The 24,646-nt window shown below is 36.4% G+C and overlaps 1 protein-coding gene across 1 annotated transcript; it reads left to right on the top strand.

Annotated features, from left to right (window-relative positions):
• Positions 1–22,662: 22,662 nt before the first annotated feature.
• Positions 22,663–24,327, top strand: LOC133791597 (protein FAR1-RELATED SEQUENCE 6-like). The gene is made up of 3 exons (XM_062229520.1): positions 22,663–23,152; positions 23,867–24,156; positions 24,253–24,327. The coding sequence occupies exons 1-3, from the start codon at positions 22,663–22,665 to the stop codon at positions 24,325–24,327; spliced, it is 855 nt and encodes a 284-aa protein (XP_062085504.1).
• The last annotated feature ends 319 nt before the right edge of the window (positions 24,328–24,646 follow it).

Raw genomic sequence — 24,646 nt, 5'->3', positions numbered from 1 at the left:
CTTCTAGTAAGTAAACTTGATTAATTGATTTCGGAAAATTAACTAGTCATGGTGGGAAATTTTTAACGGTTTTCCTAATTAAGATAAATTAACCTATTTTCTTAAAACAGTTTTTAGAGTTTAAAACCTTAGGAAAAATAAAAGGAAAATTAAGAGTTATTTTCTTGAAAAAAATAATTAAGGAATTTAATTAGTATTTTCTGGATATAATAACGGCTAAAATCTTCTATATATTTAACCGACTTGTTGAAAGTACGGGTTAATATCATTACCTTTAAAGAATAAGATTTTTAGCGGAATGTGGGAAAATACTATTGTGATACCCGAGCCTAGGTATCGAAACCATAGGATAGGTCTCCCCGAGACTTAAGGTTTAGACTAAAATATTTTTGTATGAATTTCCTTAATGTGTTTAAAACCAAATAAGGATCATTAATCCTTACAAATAACTTTTTAAAATGACCAAACTACCAAATATAATAATAATGAATTATGAAGCGCCCTAATTAATCCGAGTATACTGTATGGATAATTATAATATTGGCTAAAGCATAACTGGACTATATATTGAAGGGTGAAATCCTGCTGAGAGCTAAGGACTCCAAGTAAGTCAACTTATATTGTGTGGCTCCAACATGAAATGACTATTGTATTGTATGTTAATATAGGGACACATGCACATATAAACACTGTCGTAGAAAGTTTCTTAGAGACGTTAGTCTAGTGAATGCTGATTTAGAAAATATGAACGGTAGATATCTGTAACGCCCTAATTTCTCATAGATTACCGAGAACACAGCGTTGGATCATAATTCATAAATATTGCTCTTTTATTTAATAAAAACTTGAAAAAAATAAGTACATGGATCCATGGTTTTACAAAAATAAAATAATTGTCTTTAACACAAAAATGAGCAACATTTAAATAAAACTTTAAATAAACTTTCTTTAAAAAAAATTAATAATTAGGCTCGCTTGAACTTCCTCGACTATATGGTCCCCACGAGTACATCACGAAGCTCTTAGGTCCCCACTCGCCACTGACCTTTCTATCCTTAATTTCCTGAAATAACAACATCATAAGGAGTGAGCTTCTAAGCCTAGTAAGGAAAATACAAACAAAAATTAGTCATATAATCATATAATCAAGCATAACATAAATTCATAAGAGCCATACAAACACAAAATCTAGGTCATATAATAGCTTAAGTCATAACTCTAAATCATAATCTAAGTCATAAACCTTAAATCATACTCTAAGTCATAAGTCATAGGTCATAAGTCATAGATCATAAATCATGCTCATAATCATAACTATGGGTCATAAGTCATAATCATAATCATAACTATGGGTCATAATAACAAGTCAGATATAATAAAAAGATAAGTGTTTATCAAGGGGGTGGAAATTAAGCCCCGAACATCCCTTTAGGTCCGTCATAATCATAACTGCTGCTGCTGCTGCTACTACTACTACTACTACTGCTGCTGCTGCTGCTCCTACTGCGGTTGCTCCTGCTGCTGCTTCTGCTACTGGTGGTGGTGGTGCTGCTCCTCCTGCTGCTGGTGCTGCTACTCTTACTACTTTCTGTGCTATTGTTCCACAAGATTTTAACCATAGGGACACTTTTGGACCTTAACTCCTCAGTTCCCCACTCTAGAACGCGTATTGGTCGTTCTTCATAACTGAAATCTTGTTTTAACTCCAGAGCATTGTAATCGAGCACATGGGATTGATCTGATATAAATTTTCTCAACATCGATACATGAAAAACATTATGCGTTTCAGCTAATGATGGCAGTAAAGCCAACCGATATGCTACATGCCTTACTTTGTCCAATATCTCAAAAGGACCTATAAACCTCGGGCTTAACTTTCCTTTCTTTCTGAAACGCATAATCCCCTTCATCAGAGAAACTTTGAGAAAGACTTGATCGCCTACTGAAAACTCAACATTTCATCTCGTATCGTTAGCATAGCTCTTCTGGCAACTTTGAGAGACAATCATTCATTGTCTTATCTTTTCTACTGCCTCAGTTGCTTCTCTTATAGCCTTGTGTCCTAAATATCATCTTTCACCAACCTCATCCCAATGAAGTGGTGATCGGCATTTCCATCCATATAGCATCTCGTAAGTTACCATGCCTATCGCTGCCTTATAACTGTTGTTGTAAGAGAATTCTATCAATGGAAGAAACTTGCTCCATGATCCTGAGAAGTCTAATGCACACGCCCTCAGTATATCTTCTAATATTTGTATGGTACGTTCTGACTGACCATCGGTTTGAGGGTGAAATGTCGTACTTAGTTTTAACTTAGTGCCCTTTGCACGCTGTAGACCTTCCCAGAACTTTGATGTGAAAACTGATCCTCTATCGGAGACTATCGTCTTTGGAACTCCATGTAATCTCACTATCTTCGCCACATAAAGCTCTGCGTACTGCTCAACGTTATAAATTGTTCTTACTGGCAAGAAGTGAGCAGATTTTGTGAGGTTATCTACTATCACCCAAATAGAGTCATGCTACTTGGTGGTCCTTGGTAATCCCGTCATGAAGTCCATCTGTAATTCCTTGGATAGCCAAGATCGTTACACTGTGTGTTTATGAAAGTGCAAGACTTGCTAATCAAGCCATTTAGTTTAAAACGTGTTACTGAACCTATAATTAAGCTAGGGTTAAACGAGTTTGGCCACAAAAGTTAATTTTCATATATTTGAACATTTTAGTACATGGGATCCCAAAAGTAATAACGTTTGAAAGACAGTTTACAAAAATTCAGAACAAAAGTACAGCTACTAGCCACTCTAAGGGCAAAACAGACATTTAGGCTTTTCCCATCCCGTGTCACTCCTCGACTGTGACAGCCGATCAGCTGACTATGAACATTCATCCCCAAAGCTCTCCATCTTAGGCCTAGTCCACTTAGCTCTTGCCTTTACCTGCACCACGTAGCACCCATGAGCCAAGGCCCAGCAAGAAAACACAATAACAGAGCATAATCATCAAATAGGCAACCAGATAACTCATACAGTATACTCATTGTAACGCCCTACTACCTTAGAGCCGTTACTAAGTGAGTTTAAAAAAATGTTCAATCACTCGCTAATCGAGGCTTATAAAGCAAAAGTGTAATTAAGTCATAAACAGAGTAGACATTTTAGAAATAATTTCAACATTTGGGATCCCAAAATATAGTTTATAAATATTTACAGCATATAAATACAACCAAGTCGGCTAAACGACAAAATCTAGGTTTTATTTCAATCATCTCCCAAAATCCACTGGCTGTGGCAGCTAGGTAGGCCAAACATGTACATGCCGCCTCATGCTTGCTACACTCATGGTTGGCTGGCTTTCTCCTTGCCCTTACCTGAACCATAGAGCACCCGTGAGCCGAAGCCCAGCAAGAAAACCCACAAACAGATAACATATGCAAAATCAACATATAGCATATAAACAAACCACCAATAGGCTAAACACATACGGCCAAGCAGTCCCAGGCACTTTACCAGGCCCTGGGTTCGCGGTCCGCACCGTGAGGATATCTCAGGTATCCTTTAGGGTCTCGTCCTAGCAACTCGCACTCCACGTGCTCAACACTGCTCCCGGCCCCTTGCCGTACTCGGCCTTACACCCAACGTCGTTCCCAGCCCTTTGCTATTCCCGGCCCCTGCCGAACATTTACACAATAGCATTCATAGCATATTAAACAAATACTGAACACTAACAAATTCAATCAAAGGGCTACGACCTACAATTCAGACATATTGGGCTCAGCCCTGCATACAAGCTCTATGGGAACAGGGGTTTTCTTACCTGCGTCCCAAGCTCTTCGAGCACCGATATCCCGAGCACAGTCCTCTAACTTGAGCCTCGCTGAAACTCTTTGTTGGATCGAACCTCAGAACCAGCTCCCTAAGCTCCAAGCTTCAAGCTCCCCTAAATCCCCAACTGAAATCCTTAGTCTTGATTGATAGGCACCCAAAGTTTTCCTTGCTTAACTTGGAGAGGAGATGAAGAGAAAGGTAAACCAAGAGATGAGGGAGGATATGGGTCGGTTTCTGAGTGTTCTAAACTATTCCAAGTTTTGTTTTATTCAACTTAAGTCTATAGGGTTACCTCAAGGCTCGGGGTACCAAAACGTCCCCGAGGGCAAAATGGTAAATTTTCCCCAATATTCCCTCCTAAACATTCTAACCTCAAATATATCTCCGAATATTTACTTTCATACCCTGATAACCCAATATTACGTCTAACACCTAAATTACCCCTCGACTCGCCCTGAGTCAGATTCTCAACCCCGTTGTGACTTTCTGGCTAACCGCTCCTCAAGACTGTCTCGAATCGTGCTACACAGAAATATATCACATGCATATCATATTTATCACATTTAAGCCCTCGACGGGCTAAAATCACAAACATACCCTTAATATCCCTAATGGGGCCCACATGCACATTTAACTCAACTAAACATGCATCTCTACCACATACTCACATAAATTCACATATTAACACATTAATTCATTTATTGCCCTCTAGGCACGCTAATTAATGCCCTAAGCCCTATTAGCAAATTTGGGTCGTTACACTCATATACTCAACATTTCAGATATTCACATTAATCAAGTATTCAACACACTAAGTGCATCATTTCATATCAATAATCAAACCACATATGATAACCAGGGTTAACTCCCTTAGGCCGCACCCTCTGTTTATCCCACTGACTCCGGCCCGCTTAAATCGAGCTCAGTGCATATTAAGCTGTCCTCAGCTACCAGTGGCCGAGCCACGCCCTGTGCGCAAGTATTATATACGGCACCCTTAGGCCATTTGTCACATGTCCCATGGCATAATACCATCTATGACATTATACAGATATACGGAGCTCTTAGTCCGATCACAAACACATAACTGGGTGCAGTTTTCTTACCTTTGATTCCGCTAGCTTTATTCATTGAGAACAACCCTCAAGCACAATCCCTTCCGAGCCCTAGCATTTACCTAGTCACAGCCACACATTAGAATCATCACCAAACCTCAATTTAGAAACCCAACCTCGGGACCCATCCCGAGCCCTCGGGAAGCCTTAATTCCACCAAACGGAGTGGTGGAACCAAACCTCGAGCCCCCGGGCGAAAACCCTAAGAAATAACCCAAAAACCCTCTTCTGGAAACAGGGTAGCACTACAGTGCTACAAAGAGGGAGCTATAGCGCTACAAATAGAACCAAAAGTACCAAGAAACGCAAGCCTAGCACAGTAGCGCCCAAAGGCTAGCGCTATAGCACTAGTCACAAACCAGCAATACCCTGTTTTTTCCTTCTTCGATTTTCTTGAGCCAAAACCCCTTGGAACCCTTCCAAACCTCATCTATACTTCAAAGCAAGCCTACCAATCACTACACCTCATCCCAAATGGCCCAACAACCTAAAACTTAGCCACATGCACCTTTAAACAAAGAAAACCAAGATTTGACTCCAAGACTCAAGAACTCAACCAAAAAACTAGAACAGCCCAGAAATTCAAGTGTTCAAGCTCAAAATTTCTTACCTCAAATTGGGAATTCGACCTTGGGTTACCCTTAGCATCCCTCCAGCCTTTAGCTCCTCAATTATTCAAGCTTAACTCCCTAAAATTCCCATTCAAAACTCAGTTCAAACACAACTCATCAAAACCAACAAAAACTCAGACTAAACTTTTTAAGCCTTACCTTAATTTGATGGTTAATCCCAGCTAACCCTCTACAACTTCTTCAAGGATCAAGGTTCCAAAGCTTAGTTGTGACTCCCTCAGAATTTACAGCTCCAAATTCCTCTAGGAATGGTGAAGAGGTGACCCAACTGAGAGAGAGAGAGAGAGAGATAGCTCCAAGTGTTCTGTTTTTCTTTCCTTCCTTCCTTCTTCTTTTCTTTTCCTTTAGCTTCTGAGTCTATCTACAACTTCCAATAAAGCCATAGAGCAGAATATAACCTATCCCTTAGTAAGCCAAATGACCACATTGCCCTCCCAATATTAACTAAATCTATAAATCACTCTAAGGGCATTTTGGTCATTACTCCCAATTTCTGCTAATTCCTTGAGTGTCTTTAATATTTACCACTTACTTCCCGATACTAACTAATCATCAATTATATTTCTCAATATTAAATAATCTCCAATATACTTCTCAAATTCCCAGATATACCCCCAGACTCACCCCGAGCCAGGTATAAATCCCCGCTGTGACTTTCCCCCTAAACTGCTTGCTAGGATCGCCTCGAGTCACAAGCTACAAATATATCCACATAATAATGTGGTCTCAACATTTTATCACAAATATTTACATTTATGCCCTCAATGGGCCAAAATTACAAATATACCCTTATACCATAATCAGGGCCTACATGCATACTAGTACACATAGTCATGCATCACATTAATCCAAATAATCATATAAGCATGCATTTGCAACATAGATTCACATAACCTCCAATTGTGCCCTCCCGGCACACTAATCAAGGCCCTTAAGCCTTATTAGTAATTTTGGGTTGTTACACCATCGCTATATCTTCCCATTTCCATTCGGGAATCTCTAATGGTTGCAAAGTTCCAGCAGGTCTCTGATGTTCGGCCTTAACTTGTTGACATGTAAGGCATTTTGCTACAATTTCTGCTATGTCTTTCTTCATCCCCGGCCACCAGTACATTTCCTTGACATCGTTGTACGTCTTGGTCGATCCCGGGTGAAGTTAATATGGAGTAGTGTGTGCTTCTTTCATAATACTTTCGCTTAATTCAAAACTTTCGGGCATGCAGACTCGGTACCTATATCGTAGCATGCCTTCTTTTGTCAAGGAGAAATCAACATTTTATGAGCTTTGTACTGCTGCCTTCATCTTAAGAAGAAACTCCTCCTCTTGTTGTTTCTCCTTTATTTCCTCCATTAGGTCAGCTAGTTGTCCAGTCATTAGCTCAATTCCAGACCTCTTAATATCATCTTGTAAGTGTTGAGCTATCCCCTTAAGTGTTGACAAGCTCCCGTAACTCCGCCTACTAAGTGCGTCTGCCACAACGTTAGCCTTTCCCGGATGATACAAGATCTCACAATCATAGTCCTTTACTAACTCCAGCCACCTCTGTTGCCTCATATTTAGCTCCTTTTGCGTAAGGAAGTACTTTAGACTTTTGTGGTCCGTATAGATTTTGCACTTTTCTCCGTACACATAGTGCCTCCAAATCTTTAGAGTGAAAACCACCGCTGCCAATTCTAAGTCATGGGTCGGGTACCGCTGCTCGTACTCCTTTAGTTGTCTCGAGGAATAGACGACCATTCTTTCGTCTTGCATCAAAACGCATCCAATTCCCCACTTCGACGCGTCGCAATACACTACAAACTTGCGCTTATCGTTTGGGACACATAGAAGTGAGGCTAATATAAGCTTGTCCTTTAACATTTGGAAGCTTTCTTCACACTTTTTGGTCCATACAAATTTATGTTGCTTCCGTGTCAAATTTGTTAAGGGTGTAGCTATTTTGGAAAACCCTTCAACAAATCGTCTATAGTATCCTGCCAATCCCAGAAAACTTCTCACCTCCGTGGCACTCTTGGGTTTGGGCCAGTCCTTCACTGCTTCGATCTTGGCTAGATCTACTTCCACGCCATTTTTAGACACAATGTGTCCTAGAAATGCCACCTTCTCTAACCAGAATTCACATTTCTTAAACTTAGCATATAGTTGATGACTTTTGAGTCGTCCCAGCGTCTGTCACGGGTGCTCTTCATGCTCGACTTTCGTCTTTGAGTAAATCAATATGTCATCTATAAACACCACAACGAAATTATCCAGGTAGTTCTTGAATACTCTGTTCATAAGATCCATGAACTCCACTTGTGCGTTCGTTAATCCAAAAGACATTACTAGAAACTCGTAGTGTCCATATCTAGTCCGAAAAGTCGCCTTTAGAATATCTTCTTCTCGTACTCTTAGCTGATGATACCCTGACCACAAATCTATCTTCGAGAATATTGTAGATCCATGTAGTTGATCAAAAAGATCGTCTATTCAAGGCAAAGGGTATTTGTTCTTGATCGTCACTTTATTCAGTTCTCGATAGTCGATGCACATCCTCATACTCTCGTCTTTCTTTTTGACAAACAGTATTGATGCTCCCCAAGGAAAATAGCTTGGTCGGATGAAACCCTTGTTTAAAAGCTCTTGCAATTGAATTTTTAACTCCTTTAACTCGGTAGGCGCCATTCTATAGGGAGCTTTCGAGATTGATTCTGTCTCAGGTGCCAATTCTTTTTCCAACTCGATTTCCCTATTCGGAGGTAATCCCGATAGATCTTCTGGAAACGCCTCAGGAAATTCACATACAATAGATACATCCTTTGGTTCGAGTTGCATCTCTCGTGTTTTTTCCACCACACTAGCTAGAAATGCTTGGCAACCACTGTTGATTAACCGTTGAGCTTTGAGAGCTGAGACTATAGGTATGCAAGTTCGGGAAACTTCTCCTTTGAAGGTGAACTGATCTCTGCCTTCTGTTTGAAAGTTAACTACCTTATCCTTACATTCTATCGATGCCCCCATATTTTTCTAACCAGTCCATGCCTAAAATTACATCATAATCCTTAAGGTCTAACTCGATCAAATCTACTGGTAATTCTTTTCCTTCGATTCTAACTACAATGCTACACACCCCTCTACTAGATAACATTCTTTCCCCCGAAGGTAACTCCATGACAAACTTATCTCTAAAAAGCTTGCAAAGTCTATCTAAGTTATCAATCGAATGTGTAGCTCCTTAATCAAATAATACATTGCATAGTTTACCAGACATAGTGACCGTCAACCACTACATTACTAGTTTCTGCTTCACCTCTAGTAAGAGCAAAAACTCTGGCAGGCACAAGCTTGTCATCTTTCTTTTGGTCCTTCAACTTTGGGCAATCCTTTTTAATGTGTCCTTCTTCTCCACAATTGAAACAACCTTTCATCTTATATCGACATTCTCCTGAATGCTTCCTCTTGCAGATAGGGAACTAGATATATTTCACATAGGGATTTTTATTCCCTTTACTTTCTAATGCAGTCTTATTTCGGCTATCTGATTTTGACCACCGTCATACTTTCGTTTGTGGTCGTTCTGGTCATTGTTATTCTTTTTGGCGTCCCTTCTGGCCGTGCCTTCTTTCCATATCCTTTCTTCAGCCTGCTCAACTTCCAAGGCTACCTCTAATGTTTCTGCATAAGTGGTTATCCCCCGGATCAACTTGACGTCCCAGGCTATCATAGGTTTTAGTCCCTTCACGAATCTTTGAATTCTCAGCGTCTCAGTGGGTACCATGTCCGCCGTGAACTTAGCCAGCCTATCAAACTGCCTGGCATACTCCATCACAGTCGAATTCCCTTAAGTAAGCGCTATGAATTCATCCACCTTTGTGGCTAGAATCGCAGACTGTAGTACTTCTTGTTGAACACTTGGATAAACTCGTCCCAAGTCATAACGTTCACATCTCTAGTCTACTTCACTATATCCCATCAGATACGGGCATCTTTCTTTAGCAAGCTTGAAGCACAAGAGACTCGATCTTCGTTTCCCAGCCGCATGTGCTCTAGTATAGACTCCATCGATCAAAGCCACTCTTCTGCTTCTATTGGGTCAGATCCACCGTCAAAGTTCAGTGGTTGTTGTTTTCTAAATCATTCATACACTGCCTCGTAGAAAGGTTCTACCAACTGTAGTAATTGCGCTAGAGGAATGACTTGTTTAACCGCTTGTTGTTGTTGCCCTGAGTTTATTTGGAACTCTTCTTCCCTTCTCCTTAACTCTGCCCTAAGACGGGCAGTTTCTCTTCCCAAATTTTCTCTAGTAGCAGCAGCTGTTGGGTCTTCCACTACATTAGGTGCTTCTGGCACTCCTGGGCTACTGGAATTTCTTCATATGTGGGGGTGGTAGCTACTCCTCTTCCTCGCCCGCTTCCCCTTCCTCTGCCTCTGCCTTGGCCTCTACCTTGGCCACTTAGTCTTTCAGATCTTCTTGGTTCCTGCTCCATGTGTCTTTTCTGTTTCCCCAAAAGAGAAAAGTTGAAAAGCTAAGACAAACAAAACAAGTAGAGGTTACAACTTAGCCTATCGTACTACTGTCTATTAGGTCCATCTATCTATAAAAATACCATATTACAATTAAGTCCAACTCGGGTAAATGGGCTTTAACAATTGAATCTTCCATGGAGGAGCGTCGGGTTCAGTATATCGTACCCACTACTAAGGCCCCCTAACTTCCACTTGGACCCAAAAGACAGGAATTTAAACCCTTGCTTTATTAATTGTTATTCGTTTAAATTGGACCCAATCTAATAATGCAAAGCAAATGGGCCTTCACAAATGGGCTAACCCATAAGAGAGGAATTTAAATTTTACACTTTCAATTGAATCCAAACATTTATTAACACAACTACAAAATGAAACAATAACAAAAGCAAATAACATGTTTTTTCTTTTTTTTTTTAAATTCTGAACAAGTGAAAATTTTCTAAAACATCATAAAATAAAATTTAACGATGTGTTCTTATATGCGTCTAATCCTCCACATCAGATCCATTATCATACTCAGGGTCTGATATTCTTCTTATAGCTTTAACCTTTCTAACCACACTTGAGTCCATCGGGCTAATTTCTGAAAAAAAAAATAACACAAAAAAAAAAATTACAAACATATTTGAAAACAATGTGTATACTTACTTGGTAACGAGTAGGTCCTTTGTAGCTATCATATGTATTTCGTGGGAACGTTTAGGAACAATATACCAGTGGGCTCTGATACCACCTGTAACGCCTTAATTTCTCATTGATTACCGAGAACACAGCGTTGGATCATAATTCATAAATATTGCTCTTTTATTTAATAAAAACTTGAAAAAAAAATAGGTACATGGATCCATGGTTTTACAAAAATAAAATAATTTTCTTTAACACAAAAATGAGCAACATTTAAATAAAACTTTAAAATAAACTTTCTTTAATAAAAAATATAATAATTAGGCCCTCTTGATCTTCCTCGACTATATGATCACCATGAGTACATCACGAAGCTCTTAGGTCCCTACTCGCCACCGACCTTTCTATCCTTAATTTCCTGAAATAACAACATCATAATGAGTGAGCTTCTAAGCCCAGTAAGGAAAATACAAACAAAAGTTAGTCATATAATCATATAATCAAACATAACATAAATTCACAAGAGCCATACAAACACAAAACTCTAGGTCATATAATAGCTTAAGTCATAACTCTAAATCATAATCTAAGTAATAAATCTTAAATCATACTCTAAGTCATAAGTCATAGGTCATAAGTCATAAGTCATAGATCATAAATCATACTCATAATCATAACTATGGGTCATAAGTCATAATCATAACTATGGGTCATAATAACAAGTCAGATATAATAAAAAGATAAGTGTTTATACAGGTGGTGGCAATCAAGCCCCGGAAATAAGTCTGTCATTCACTGGACATCACTTAGGTCCGTCATAAAGTTTTGGCAACCGAGCCTACCGGACATAGTCCGTCATACATCATTGGACACCTTAGGTCTAGACACACTTACCCCTTTATTGTACCTGAAATGTTAGGTCATACAAACATAAACTATATCATAAACTACATAAACTAAGTCATAATAATAAACTACCTAATTTTCCTTACCAAAAACCAGAATATTAGAGACAAGAGCAGGATTGGAACTCCTAAAACCAAACATAAAGAAACCAGAAGTCATCTAAAGAAAAAAAGATAAATGGAAAATCTAAACCATCAAGATAATAACTTACCGAAAACCTTATGTTTCAAAGGAATTGAACACCTAACCAAAATTCACTATCACAAGTTAGGATTTGAAGAAAAATGAAAGAATAATAGAAACTATAGTGAACTAAACCTGAAGATAATGAATACCTTGGATAGCTTAGAACCTCGATCTATACCGGAACACCAAAAATCACACAAAAACTTACTTCCCATGTGTTTATAAATGCTTTAGATTTGAAAGCTTTAACCACAAAACCCTAGTGTTTCTCTCTAGAATGAACTTAGCAGCTTGGAGGCTCTGAACTGTGCTTGAATGAAGAATGAAATGGCTGAGTGAAGGGTCCTATTTATAGAGTTCAAGGAGTGAAACTAACTCCTTTAAAATGAATAAATAAATGATTAAAAATGAATAAATTTGAATTATCTATTCAACAGATGCCCAGAACTCGGTCAAAAACATGCAAGAACGAGTCAAGGTTGTTGAGGGTTGTTTCTAGTTCAGAATTCTACAAAAATTCAAAATTGGTCATTGGAGCCGATATATCGCCTAGGGTAGATGATATATCGCCCCTACCATGATATCGAGGGTCTGTGGTTTCATTCGTGCGAAGTCGACGTGTTTTCCGTATCAATTATAGATGATATATCGACTCTTATAGCTGCGATATATCGGCATACGCTGAACTTTCAAACACGTTTTTGCACATTTCGGGATAATTTGAAATTGATTAAAACTACTTGATTGAGTAAAACATGATCCTAATAGATAATGGAAGGTTCTAGAGCTTCTAGATTTCTCTTTTAATTAAACTATTCATCAAAAATACTTAAACCCTTAATAAAACATGTTTGTGACAAGTGTCACGTTCTTAATTATTCTATCTAAACCTTAGGTTATAATAAATAATATTCTTAGGACTATATTTATTAATCAAACCTTATGATAAAATTAATATTTCTAAACCATATGCTAAAATTATAAAATGCATACCTATTTCTACGAGTTTCTAACTAAATCCAGGCTTTGACCAATATCCACAAAAACTAAAATTCTACAACTACTACTTCTACTACCTAGCTAAGTAAAATTCAGGGAGACTACAATATCTGTCATATCCTAGACGGTTGATCCCTGTCACACTGCTTGAATTTATTATGTCCGGTTCATTACCGCGACGAGTGGCCAAGAGGTGAGGATTGCTGGTTAAACCTAGAGGAGCCATAATGAATGGGACCTAGGAGCCATCATGCTTACTTAATCAGTGAACAGTTAGAACTCGAGCAAGTGATCTGATAAGTTATTCCCAGATAGTAGCCGTGAATATTGGCCATTCAATGAGAGTGCCTAGAGATATTAGGGGTTGCCAAGTTTGAGTGAGGCTGAACACCCTAGAGGCAATTGCTCACCAGCACCACTGATTAACATAGAAGTCTCTCTAAAACCGTGTAACTTCAATTACACTCTTAGATAAGTAGAGATGCCCTAGGTAACATGATAGTTACCCTTGATGGAGATATTTATTGGCTAGATCTTAGTGTTGAGACTTGGTTCTCTCTTACAAATTAGCATTTATGTTGGAGGGTGTGTTATGCCCGAATTGTTGGAAGTTGTCGAGCGTTGGTCTCGAATTATATTATGATACATTATATATGCTTGCTCTGGGATTTTCTGAGTGTGGGGATTTATTTGTTGATAAGAAATAGTTGTGATATAACATATCTGCTTGTTCTAGGATTTTTTTAGTGCAGGAATTCATCTATTTTTATGAAATAATTTTGTCATTGGTTATCAGGAATGACCATAAGTTTGCCAGGATGCTTTTGCGTTCTTGAAATTGATTGTGTAGGGTCCGGATGGATCCGGAACCCTAATTCTCTACATGCTTTTATTTTAAAGTTGAACTTATGAAGCATTTTCGCTTACCTAGTTATTTCCTGTTGTAGGTAAGAACAAGGGCAAGGCAGAGCAGTGAGCGTTGGAGTCTACCTTGCAAATGTACATGTGGACCGACCTTTTGGGAAGCTGTTTTATTTTTGGAAATGTTGTGTAATTTTCCTTAACTAGGCTCACTCTACTATTTATAAAATATGTTTGTAATTAAATGTTAAGTATGGCCATACGACTTTTTAAAAAGTTTTTTTTTATACGGGTTTTTGAGACATTTTGTTAAATGAAAACATTTATATTTCCGCATTATCGAGTCTTGAAAATCTGGGTCATTACAATTATAATTAACGTCCTCCAATTCCCGTTATTCCCAATATTCTCAAATAATTAACAAACCATATCCCATTACCATTTTATTGTCGGTAATGTACTAATCATCAAATTATCTCGAGACTCACCCCTAGCCCGGTAAATAACCCCGTTATGACCAAACCGCTAACTTGCATTCTAAGATCGTCTCATGCCGAATAGCTCGAACATATCCACATAATAATGTGGCATCATCCATAAATTCCCAGCATGCATGAAAGTATACAAATATGCCCTCAACAGGCTAAATTACCAAAATACCCTTAAAATGAATTGTGGACCCACATGCATGCATTTATCATCATATAATAATATAATTCACATAATCATGCATATAATCATTTATTTGCATAATAAATCAATTATGGCCCTCCCGACCCTCTAATCTAGGCACTAAGCCACATTAGGGAATTTGGGGTGTTATAGTAAACTTGGTTCAATTTGTTTGTTTTACCTCTACATTTGAACCAAAAAATGTGAAGGAAGCCTTAAATGATGAACCATGGATTAATGCTACGAAATGAGAGCTAGATCAATTCACAAGGAATGAGGTATGAATCATTGTCCCTAGACTAAGTCATACTAATGTTATAGGTACAAAGTGGATATTTAAAAACAAAACTGATGAATTTGGGACCATAATAAGAGATAAAGCTAGACTAGTTGCACACGGGTACACTCAAGTTGAAGGAATTGATATTGATGAGACAATTGCCCCTGTTGCAAGACTTGAATCTATAAGATTATTTCTAGCTATTTCATGTGTTCTTGGTTTTAAATTATTCCAAATGGATGTCAAATCCACTTTTTAAAATGGATTTTTGAATGAAGAAGCTTATGTGGAGCAACCCAGAGGGTTTGAGGACCCTTCCTGTCCTAATCATGTTTTAAAATTGCAAAAAGCTTTGTATGGGTTGAAACAAGCCCCACGAGCTTAGTATGAGAGATTAACTCATTTTTGGTCTCAAAGGGGTACAAGAGAAGGGGAGTAGACAAAACATTTTTTTATCAAAAATATTAATACAAATATTATGATAGCACAAATATATGTTGATGATATAGTGTTTGGTTCTACTAATGAGTCTCTAGCACAGGAATTCGTGAAACAAATGCAGGAAGAGTTTGAGATGAGCATGATGGGATAACTCAATTTTTTCTTAGGACTCCAAGTTAAGCAGTCAGGCGAGGGAATTTTCATTTCACAAAATAAGTATGCTAGAAATTTGGTGAAGAGATTTGGACTCGATGCATCTAAACCTACTAAAACACCCATGGGAACTACTGTCAAACTATCTAAAGATGAGAATGGGAAGAAAGTTGATCCAACTCTTTACAGGAGTATGATTGGGAGTCTCCTATACTTAACTGCTAGTCGCCCAGACATCAGTTACAGTGTTGGAGTGTGTGTACGTTTCCAAGGGAACCCCATGGAGTCTCATGTGACTGCTATAAAAAGAATTATTCGTTATATCAATAATACTCTTGAATTAGGCATTTGGTACTCCAAAGAAACAAACTCTAACCTTGTGTGTTATAATGATGCAGATTGGGCAGGAAACACTGATGACCGCAAAAGTACAAGTGGTGGTTGTTTTTACTTAGGAAACAATTTGGTCTCCTAGCATAGTAAAAAACAAAACTCCATCTCCTTGTCAACAGCTGAAGCTGAGTACATAGCTGCTGGAAGCTGTTGTACTCAACTTTTGTGTATGAAACAAATGTTGGCAGACTATGAGTTTGATATTAAAACTTTAACTATTTTTGTGATAATACAAGTTCTATTAATATCTCCAAAAATCTTGTTCAACACTCTCACACCAAACATATTGACATTCGTCATCATTTTATTAGGGAACTTGTTGAAAACAAAACTCTGATTTTTGAATATGTTGAGACTAACAAATAAATTGCAGATATCTTTACTAAAGCTTTAGACACAGTCAGATTTGATTCCCTTAGGAAATCCTTGGGGGTTTGTTTTATTTAAAATTGCCAATATTTGATTATCTTGCCGTGCATATGTGGTTGTGTAAATCTCTTGTCCTGTTTGGAAGAAATTTGATGACCATTTCTTTTTTCATTTTTTAGAAAATGAACGTTATAATTATTATACTTTGTGAGAAATAAAAAACCATATTTGAAAAATTGTAGACCATCCAATTTATATTTGATCATTCGTCATCATTTTATTAGGGAACTTGTTGAAAACAAAACTCTGATTTTTGAATATGTTGAAACTAACAAATAAATTAAAGATATCTTTACTAAAGCTTTAGACACAGTCAGATTTGATTCCCTTAGGAAATCCTTGGGGGTTTTTTTTATTTAAAATTGCCAATATTTGATTATCTTGCCGTGCATATGTGGTTGTGTAAATCTCTTGTCCTGTTTGGAAGAAATTTGATGACCATTTCTTTTTTCATTTTTTAGAAAATGAACGTTATAATTATTATACTTTGTGAGAAATAAAAAACCATATTTGAAAAATTGTAGACCATCCAATTTATATTTGATCATTCGTCATCATTTTATTAGGGAACTTGTTGAAAACAAAACTCTGATTTTTGAATATGTTGAGACTAACAAATAAATTGCAGATATTTTTACTAAAGCTTTAGACACAGTCAGATTTGATTCCCTTAGGAAATCCTTGGGGGTTTGTTTTATTTAAAATTGCCAATATTTTATTATCTTGTCGTGCATATGTGTTTGTGTAAATCTCTTGTCCTGTTTGGAAGAAATTTGATGACCATTTCTTTTTTCATTTTTTAGAAAATGAACGTTATAATTATTATACTTTGTGAGAAATAAAAAACCATATTTGAAAAATTATAGACCATCCAATTTATATTTGATCAAATCATTGTATCTATTTTAGTATGAGCATTCCTTAATCTAGTTTCTTTTTCAAGCTCCATTTTGGAAAAGAGCTACCTATACTAATGTGTGAAAGCCGACACTGAGTAAGTTGGTACCAGGTAATTAGCAATTATATTGGAAAATACTCTACCAGTGTAAAGGGCTACCATCAGTATAAGAGTTATAGCTCCAGTATGGTTACAATATGAAAAAGGCTACAATTTCCAAACATGGGCAATGACCCTAGCTTTAAAAGGCCAAAAAGAAACACCAAATTGATTACACATGCACACACATATGCCTGTTGACTAGCTTGCATAAAAATGTTGTAAGACTCATACACATAATGAATTGATTAAAATATTTTTTGTGATTGGTATATTCTTTTTCGAAATATGGTTATCCTTATCACTTAGTATTTTAATTATAATTCATTATTCTAATTTGTGAAAAAATTGGCTATCTTGTTTCTCTTGAACATGACTTGACATTTACATAGACACATATGGTATGGCAATTTATCTTTTTATTTTCAGCAATTTTAAATAAAAAAAATATTATTTTCTGACCGAGTACTAAAGAAAAATCAAGTTTGAAAAGTAATTGATGTAATTTATCTGTTTTATCTCATTATATTTAAAATCATGCAAAATGTTTCCAATTTTGAGGTGTGAAAGAATTTTTTAAAAGAAGGAGATATTTTGGCATTTATCACATTAAATTCGGTTACCCATTTTTGGTTACCCATTTTTGAACTTGCCTCATTTGTGCACCGAATTCTCTATATATTCGTATTCACTTTGGCTATTTAATTCTAAGTGTTTTCCTATTTTTCTCTCTCACTTGTAACCAAAGTGTTTAGGGTTTTGTTCTTTGTGTGTTTTCGTTTGTTTCTCTCCTAGCAACCATGAAGACCCGAGGCCGTGGTTCTACCTCCAAACCTGTGATGTCTCAGAAGGAGACAGTTCCTAAGATAGTTCCCTCTGCTACTCCGCCTGTTCCAGCATCAATCCCCGCTGTCTCACCTCCTACAGGTCGTCGACCCAAAACCACAGCAAGAAAGAAGGTTCTTGCCCTTTCGAGTCCTGAAGGAGCTACTTTGATTGGGGCTACAAGTAAATAAGTTACCTTTCCCAACCTTGATGCTCAGCAAAACCAAGCCTCGGTGGTTCCACTCGCCTCACCTGAAGGTCAAGTAAGATCCAAACCTACCTTGGCTACAAGTCCTACACAATCTGTCTCCACTGATGTCGTGTCTGATCCGTCTGAACATGACTCTGAATCGTCGTTATCCCCTGATGTGTTGACACCCAAGGCAAAGGGAAAACGTAAATCTGAAGTCGTTGGATCAAAGAGAACCAGGAAGGCCAAAATGGCTCCAACAAAAGGTACTAGCTCCATCTTTGATTCATCTCCTTTATCCAAATTCAAATTGAAGGAAAAAATCAACCCACCTCCTTGCACCTCATCAGAGGATGTCTCTCCTGAAATGGAAGACTCACTGCCTGAGTTGGACCCTTCCTGGACCAAGCCAATTCTTGAAGATCCTCATGAAGATTTGGATGAGGAGACTGAATCTGAAGAAGACCCATCAGAAACCACTCCTGTTGCATCTGACCTTAAGGGCACAACACCATTGGCATTTCCCTAATTGACTACCAAACTCACTAAACGAAAAGGTGCCCCTGTCCGTACTTCAGGTTCCTCTTTCAAAGCTCATTCTCTTACTTTCTGTTTTAATGTTAATGAGAAAAATATGCAATTTTATGAGCATCGTCACTTTATTAGTGAACGCAATGTCCTTTTTCCTCCTCATCGTGTTTTTGGGGTTTTACTTACTTTAGAGGAAAGGGGTTGGTTACGATCTTTGTCTGGCTTTTAGGGCTGTGCAGAAACGATCCGATCCAATAACAAACCGACCGATCCAATCCAATAATGATCCAATACCATCCAATTAATATTCAAATAAAAAAATATTATATATTTTTTTAAAAGTTAAAATATATTATATTTTATTACATTTACTGTATTTTTATTATTTGGATGAGTAATTAGTGTTTTTATAATTGAAATAATATATATATTTTTTTTAAATCAGCCTAAATAAAGGTTTTAAAAGATCGGATGGATCCAATCCGATCCAACGGATAACCAATGGATGGAACCGAACCGATCCAATCATCCATTGGATCGGATCGGATCGGTTGGTTCAAGATGATTGGATCGGATCGGTTCCAAAAATCCAACATCCAATTGGATGATTGGATCGGATCGGATGGGCTTAAAAACATTGGATGTCATCCAATGAACACCCCTACTGGCTTTGATGGGTTTGTGCCTCGGGTAGTTAAGGAATTTCATGCAAATCTGAATGATGAGTTGTTAGATCAAACTTCTTTTAAGTTTCATAAGGTTTATGTTAGGGGTCATTGGTATAGGTTTAATCCTACTAAAATTGCTAAGGTCCTCAATCTCGTTCCTGTTGAGATTAATGGTTCTATTGAGTTTGCAAATGATCAAGTTTTGTCTAAATTAGTTGGCCAAGCTATGGTTTGCGAACCAAGCGCATCTCTCTGGATCTCGGGCCTTACTCACTATTATGGTGCACTTTTCAAATTTGCAATGTTCAATTGGATGCCTACCACTCATTCCTCGACCATCACTCAAGATATGGCCTTTCTATTTTTCAAAATTGGGACTGGTGTTACTATAGATCTTGTTGCTGCTATTTTTGATCAAATTATGTCCTTGAGTGGTGCCAAATGCAAGGGTCAACACTTGATGTTTCCGCAAGTCATTTACAAACTTTCGGACCCTCAACGTCCTTTGAAGAAGTCCCACGAGACCTTGACTTCTCCTTTGGTTGGACCTACATACACTGTCAAAGATGACCATGCTCCGACCACAGCTCGAAAAAGTCAAAGGCATTAATTTGGCTGGTTCTGGGAGTGGCGATGTTGAGTCTAACACCCCTGTTTCCCTAACTACTCTTGCTTCTGTTCAAACATGCATTGCAAGTCTCTCCGAGCGGTTCACTACCATGGAGGATACTCAACACGAAATTCTGGCTTCTTTGGCGATCATCAATGCATCTACCACTCTAGCTCCATGACAGTTACCGTTCCTTTCGATCTATTTTTATTTTCTTTTGATAAATGGACACTAAACATTTCTTTGTTTTGGTTTTGTTTCGTTTTTTCTTTAGCATTTTCTTAGACAATGAAGGGGAAAGAGAGTAACTCTTTTTTGGGTGCTTTGATTATGTTGTTTAACCTGCAGTTGTTCATTGGTTTTGTTAATTGTTAGTCTTGTGCATTGGTTATTTTTGGCAAGGGGAGTCATTTTGTGACTCTTGTGAATTTAAGCAATCGCTTGTTTTATGCAGGATCTTTTAAAAAAATAGATATGCCTTGTCTATAAAATTCCCAAAGGGGGAGATTGTAAAGCCTAAAATTGGCATATTTTATAGAAATATCTTTTTATTTAAAAGATAATTTTTACTTTCCCTTTATTGTGATTTTCAGAATATCACTTTCCCATCATTAAGATTCCTTATTTAGCTTAATTTTATCACAATATGATTATAAAGGGAAGTTGTATCTTAGTTATATAAAGCAAATATTCTGTACTTACTCGAAATCATTTCTAGAATATTTGTCTTTAATTTTTCATGCAAATCAAGATAATAAACTTCAGGAAACTGAATCTTTGATGTAATTAATCATTATTTTTATCTTGAGAAATTTGATCTGACACAAGTTTTAGTTGTCCCCACCAAATTTGTATCTGTCGGATCCGAATCTTCTAAAAAAGGCAATTCTTCATCAATCAAGAATATCTTCAAATATTCTTGCTTTTATTAGAAGATTATTTCTCAGCCTTTCTGAGCACGAATTGGACTCTATAGATAGACTTCTAAGGCATTGAGAAAAAGTGAACTCATTGATGCATAATTTGTGAACGTATTGTAATATTTGTGAGAGTTCCTTATTTGTATTTAAGATCATAGTATTCACGTGATCTTGTAGAAAAATGAGTGTTCAGGTTTTGTGGTGAGTTTATACCACATTCATGAGTGGGTACACATTGTAATTTTAACACAACTTTTATAGTCTTTGGGAGAGAATTTTTACAAGCCTTGTGTCGGGAGGATGCAAGCACTCGTTGGCCATTGAAGGGAGTTCAAGTGGTTGAACATTTCAATCAGAATCAAATTAGTGAAGAGAAGTACAACAAAGTTGCGACAAATCTCAAGAGGGAGTCTTGTTTTGTTTAAGTCAATATTTTGTACTTGTGAATCTTTATTAATTGGTTTTATTCTCTGGGCGTGGCCCCAAGGAGTAGGTTATCTGAAAGGGTTTCTGAACTTCGTAAAAATTCGTTGTGTTCTTTATTGCTTTTGCACCGTCTTTTTATTGCGTTCAGTTTCTGTCGTGACAAGTTCGGATTCTGTTCCGACTAAACTGAAATCTGTGTCAACATTTAATTACCATTATGCATCTTAATTAATTCACATAGTTTAATTAATTTGGTAATTATTAAAAACGGAATTTCAACACCTAAATGATAAAGACAAGTTTTTTGTTGTCTTTGCTGAATTAATTTAGGACATGTATTTTTTGCAGGTGTGGTTCATTTATATATTTTACTTTATAATTTATCTTAAAGATTTATATCTAGTGTTGTAATATCAGTATTAGTTCTATGTTTCTTTGTTCTCTTATAGATTTATTTTTAATAAAGTTTCACACAAATTAGATGAGTTTTTTTAGTACACTCATGAATTATTTATTATGGATGACTAAAATATATATTTTTACTTTCAGTGCATATAATCATGGAATTAGATCAATCCATGAACACAACAAACTCACATGTCATAGACCATGATATTGCTAAAGAAATATGTTGTGAGAGCACTCCACAACAAAGTACGAAAAATTTGAGAAAATATTACTTGATAATCAACAAACTCAAGATGAAGGAGGTGATACGTCTAAGGTAAACAATTTGTATAATTTGTGTTTTTCTAATATTCATATTTAGTCTGTTATATTTATATTTACTCTCTGTTTGCATAATGTTAAAGTATTTTTTATTTTTTTACAACATATTTAACATATAATAGGATGCAATTGAGATAAACATGGATGATAAAGTTGTAGAGCCGAGTGTGGGAATGATGTTTTACTCAACTAATGAGTTATTAGAATACTATAGAAAGTATGGAAACCAAATGAGATTCGAAGTAAGTATAAGAACTTCGACAAAGGGAGATGACAGAAAGCTAAAATAAACTGTTATAGCATTCACACGAAATGGTAAGCCAAGATGTCAGAGCAGCAATGCTTTTAAAAAGTATCTGACAACAAAAACAGATTGCAAAGACAAAATTAGAGCAAAGATATGCTCTAAAAATATGAGCCAAGTGATTCTGTTGTGCTTGATCATAACAACGAATTAAGCACGCCAGGAAAAATTCGGTACCACAAAGTGAATGGAATAATCCAACCATAAGTGAGAAGAAAATTAGAAATAAATGATAGAGCTGGGATAAGACCGAATAAAAATTTCAACTATTTGGTAGTTGAAATTGGTGAACACGATAAGGTTCCTTCTTTGGAAAATGATTGTAGAAATTTGCTTGGAAAAGTAAGACGTTATGACTTGGGGAAAGGGATGTCGTGGCACTTCAAAATTATTTTTTTTGTATGCAAAATGACAATGCAAGTTTCTTCTACACAATGGATTTAGATGAAAAAAGTCGAATAAATAAAATATTTATGGCAGATGTTAGGAGTAAGGTTGCATATGAGGACTTTGGTGATGTTGTGACATTTGACACATCTTATCTAACAAATAAATATGACATTCCCTTTGCTACATTTGTGGGGGTCAATCATCATGGCCAATCAACATTTTTAGGATGTGTGTTGCTATCGAATGAGGATACAAATACTTTTGTTTGGCTTTTTAAATCTTGGCTTGCATGTATGTCCAATTGTTCTCCATGTGCAATAATTACTGATCAATATAAGGCAATGCAGAATGCAATTGAGATCACATTACCTCATACTAAACATCGTTGGTTCTTGTGGCATATCTTGAAGAAACTGCCAGAAAAAGTGAAAGGGTACACTCAATACCATTCTATCAAGTCTTCTTTATCATGTGTTGTTTATGATTCAATAACAAAAAATGAATTTGAAGAATGTTGGAATGAAATCATTGAAAGTATGAACTTCAAGACAATGAATGATTTTTGAAACTTTACAATGAGAGACAACGATGGGTTCCTGCATTTGTGAAGGATACATTTTGGGCTGGAATATCTACCACACAACATAGTGAAAGCATACATGCACTCTTTGATGGGTATGTAAATTCAAAAACTACTTTGAAGCAATTTGTAGAACAAAATGAGAGTGCTTTACGAGACAAGTTAGAGATGAAAAATTATGAAAATTTCAATTCTTTTAACTCACGAATCTCGTGCATTAGTATGTATGAAATGGAGAAATAATTTAAGGATGCTTATACAACGAAGAAGTGCAAAGAGTTTCAAGAAGAGTTGATTGGTAAACTTTATTGCGAAATTTCTTCATACAAAAACATCAGTGCAATAAGTTCATAATTTATTGTAGATAAAGATGTTTTAATTGGAGAGATAAAAAGATGTGTTGCTTTCACTATTTGCTTCAATAAGGAGAATTTTGAAGTTAATAGCAATTGTCAACTATTTGAGTTTAAAGCAATATTGTGTAGACATGCAATTTCAGTCCTAGTGCATAAAAAAAAATCGGTTCAAGGAAAATACATTCTAAGGAGATGGAGGAAAGATGTAAAGAGATGTCACACTATGATAAAAATAAGTTATGATAGTTGGAGTGACAAGCCAGATAATACAATGGTTTGAAAAAATGTGCAATTTGTTTTACAAAGTTGCAGATTTTGCAATAGGGGATGATACCAAGTGCAATATTGTGTTGGAGATGATACATCATCTTAAGACAAAGTTACTACAAGTTGATGATGTTTGTGAAAAAAAGGAGGAGACCAAATCACATGTTGGATTTAGTAATGAGATTTCACAGGGTTGTAGGGTTCATGACCCATGTATAGTTAGAAGTAAGGGTCGTCCACCAATCAAGAGAAAACAATCTAAAGTTGAGCAAATCATTAGGAGAAAAAGACAGAAAATTCCTCATGTGGACTCAAAAGGCCAAAACACAAAGAAGGTTAGTGTATATTTTTTATTCTAAAATTGAAGTTATTTTAAAATAATATTCTTTTTACTTAATATGATATTTTTGTTGCTATTTGTTTTTTTTAAGGCCTCCAAGAAAATAATAAGCAATGAAATGGAAAATATTAGTGAGATTAGTCCAATGAATGATGATCATTATTAGGCTAGTCAATCAAAATTTAGTAATATTATTTATATTATTTCATTGAATTTTTACTAATTTTTTTAATATATTATTTTGTATAATTTTGTTCACGGAAGGAGTCAGAAAGAGATGACTATCAACTAAAGTAGTGAAGAATGTAACTTGAAGACACACGAATTACTAGTAAAGAGAATACTTTTTGGGGACACATTGAGGATACATTGATATTTAAGCATGAACTTTTTAATTTTATGAATGCAAGAATCCTAATTATGATTGTTATCAGAGTAAAACTTTTAATTTTAATTTTATGTGTGTGAAAATCCATGTTAGTAGG

The sequence above is a fragment of the Humulus lupulus genome, chromosome 7, assembly GCF_963169125.1.
Source record: "Humulus lupulus chromosome 7, drHumLupu1.1, whole genome shotgun sequence".
NCBI lineage: Eukaryota > Viridiplantae > Streptophyta > Magnoliopsida > Rosales > Cannabaceae > Humulus > Humulus lupulus.
Note: the sequence above shows the minus strand (reverse complement) of the source record. Positions and strands in the feature narration are given on the sequence as shown.

Bases quoted from the DNA above. Each gene is read 5' to 3' on its own strand.
- LOC133791597 (XM_062229520.1), top strand. From the start codon at position 22,663: ATGGATTTAGATGAAAAAAGTCGAATAAATAAAATATTTATGGCAGAT. The intron at 23,153-23,866 runs GTATGAACTTCA...ACAAAGTTGCAG, and splicing joins TTGGAATGAAATCATTGAAA to ATTTTGCAATAGGGGATGAT. The intron at 24,157-24,252 runs GTTAGTGTATAT...GTTTTTTTTAAG, and splicing joins AAGGCCAAAACACAAAGAAG to GCCTCCAAGAAAATAATAAG.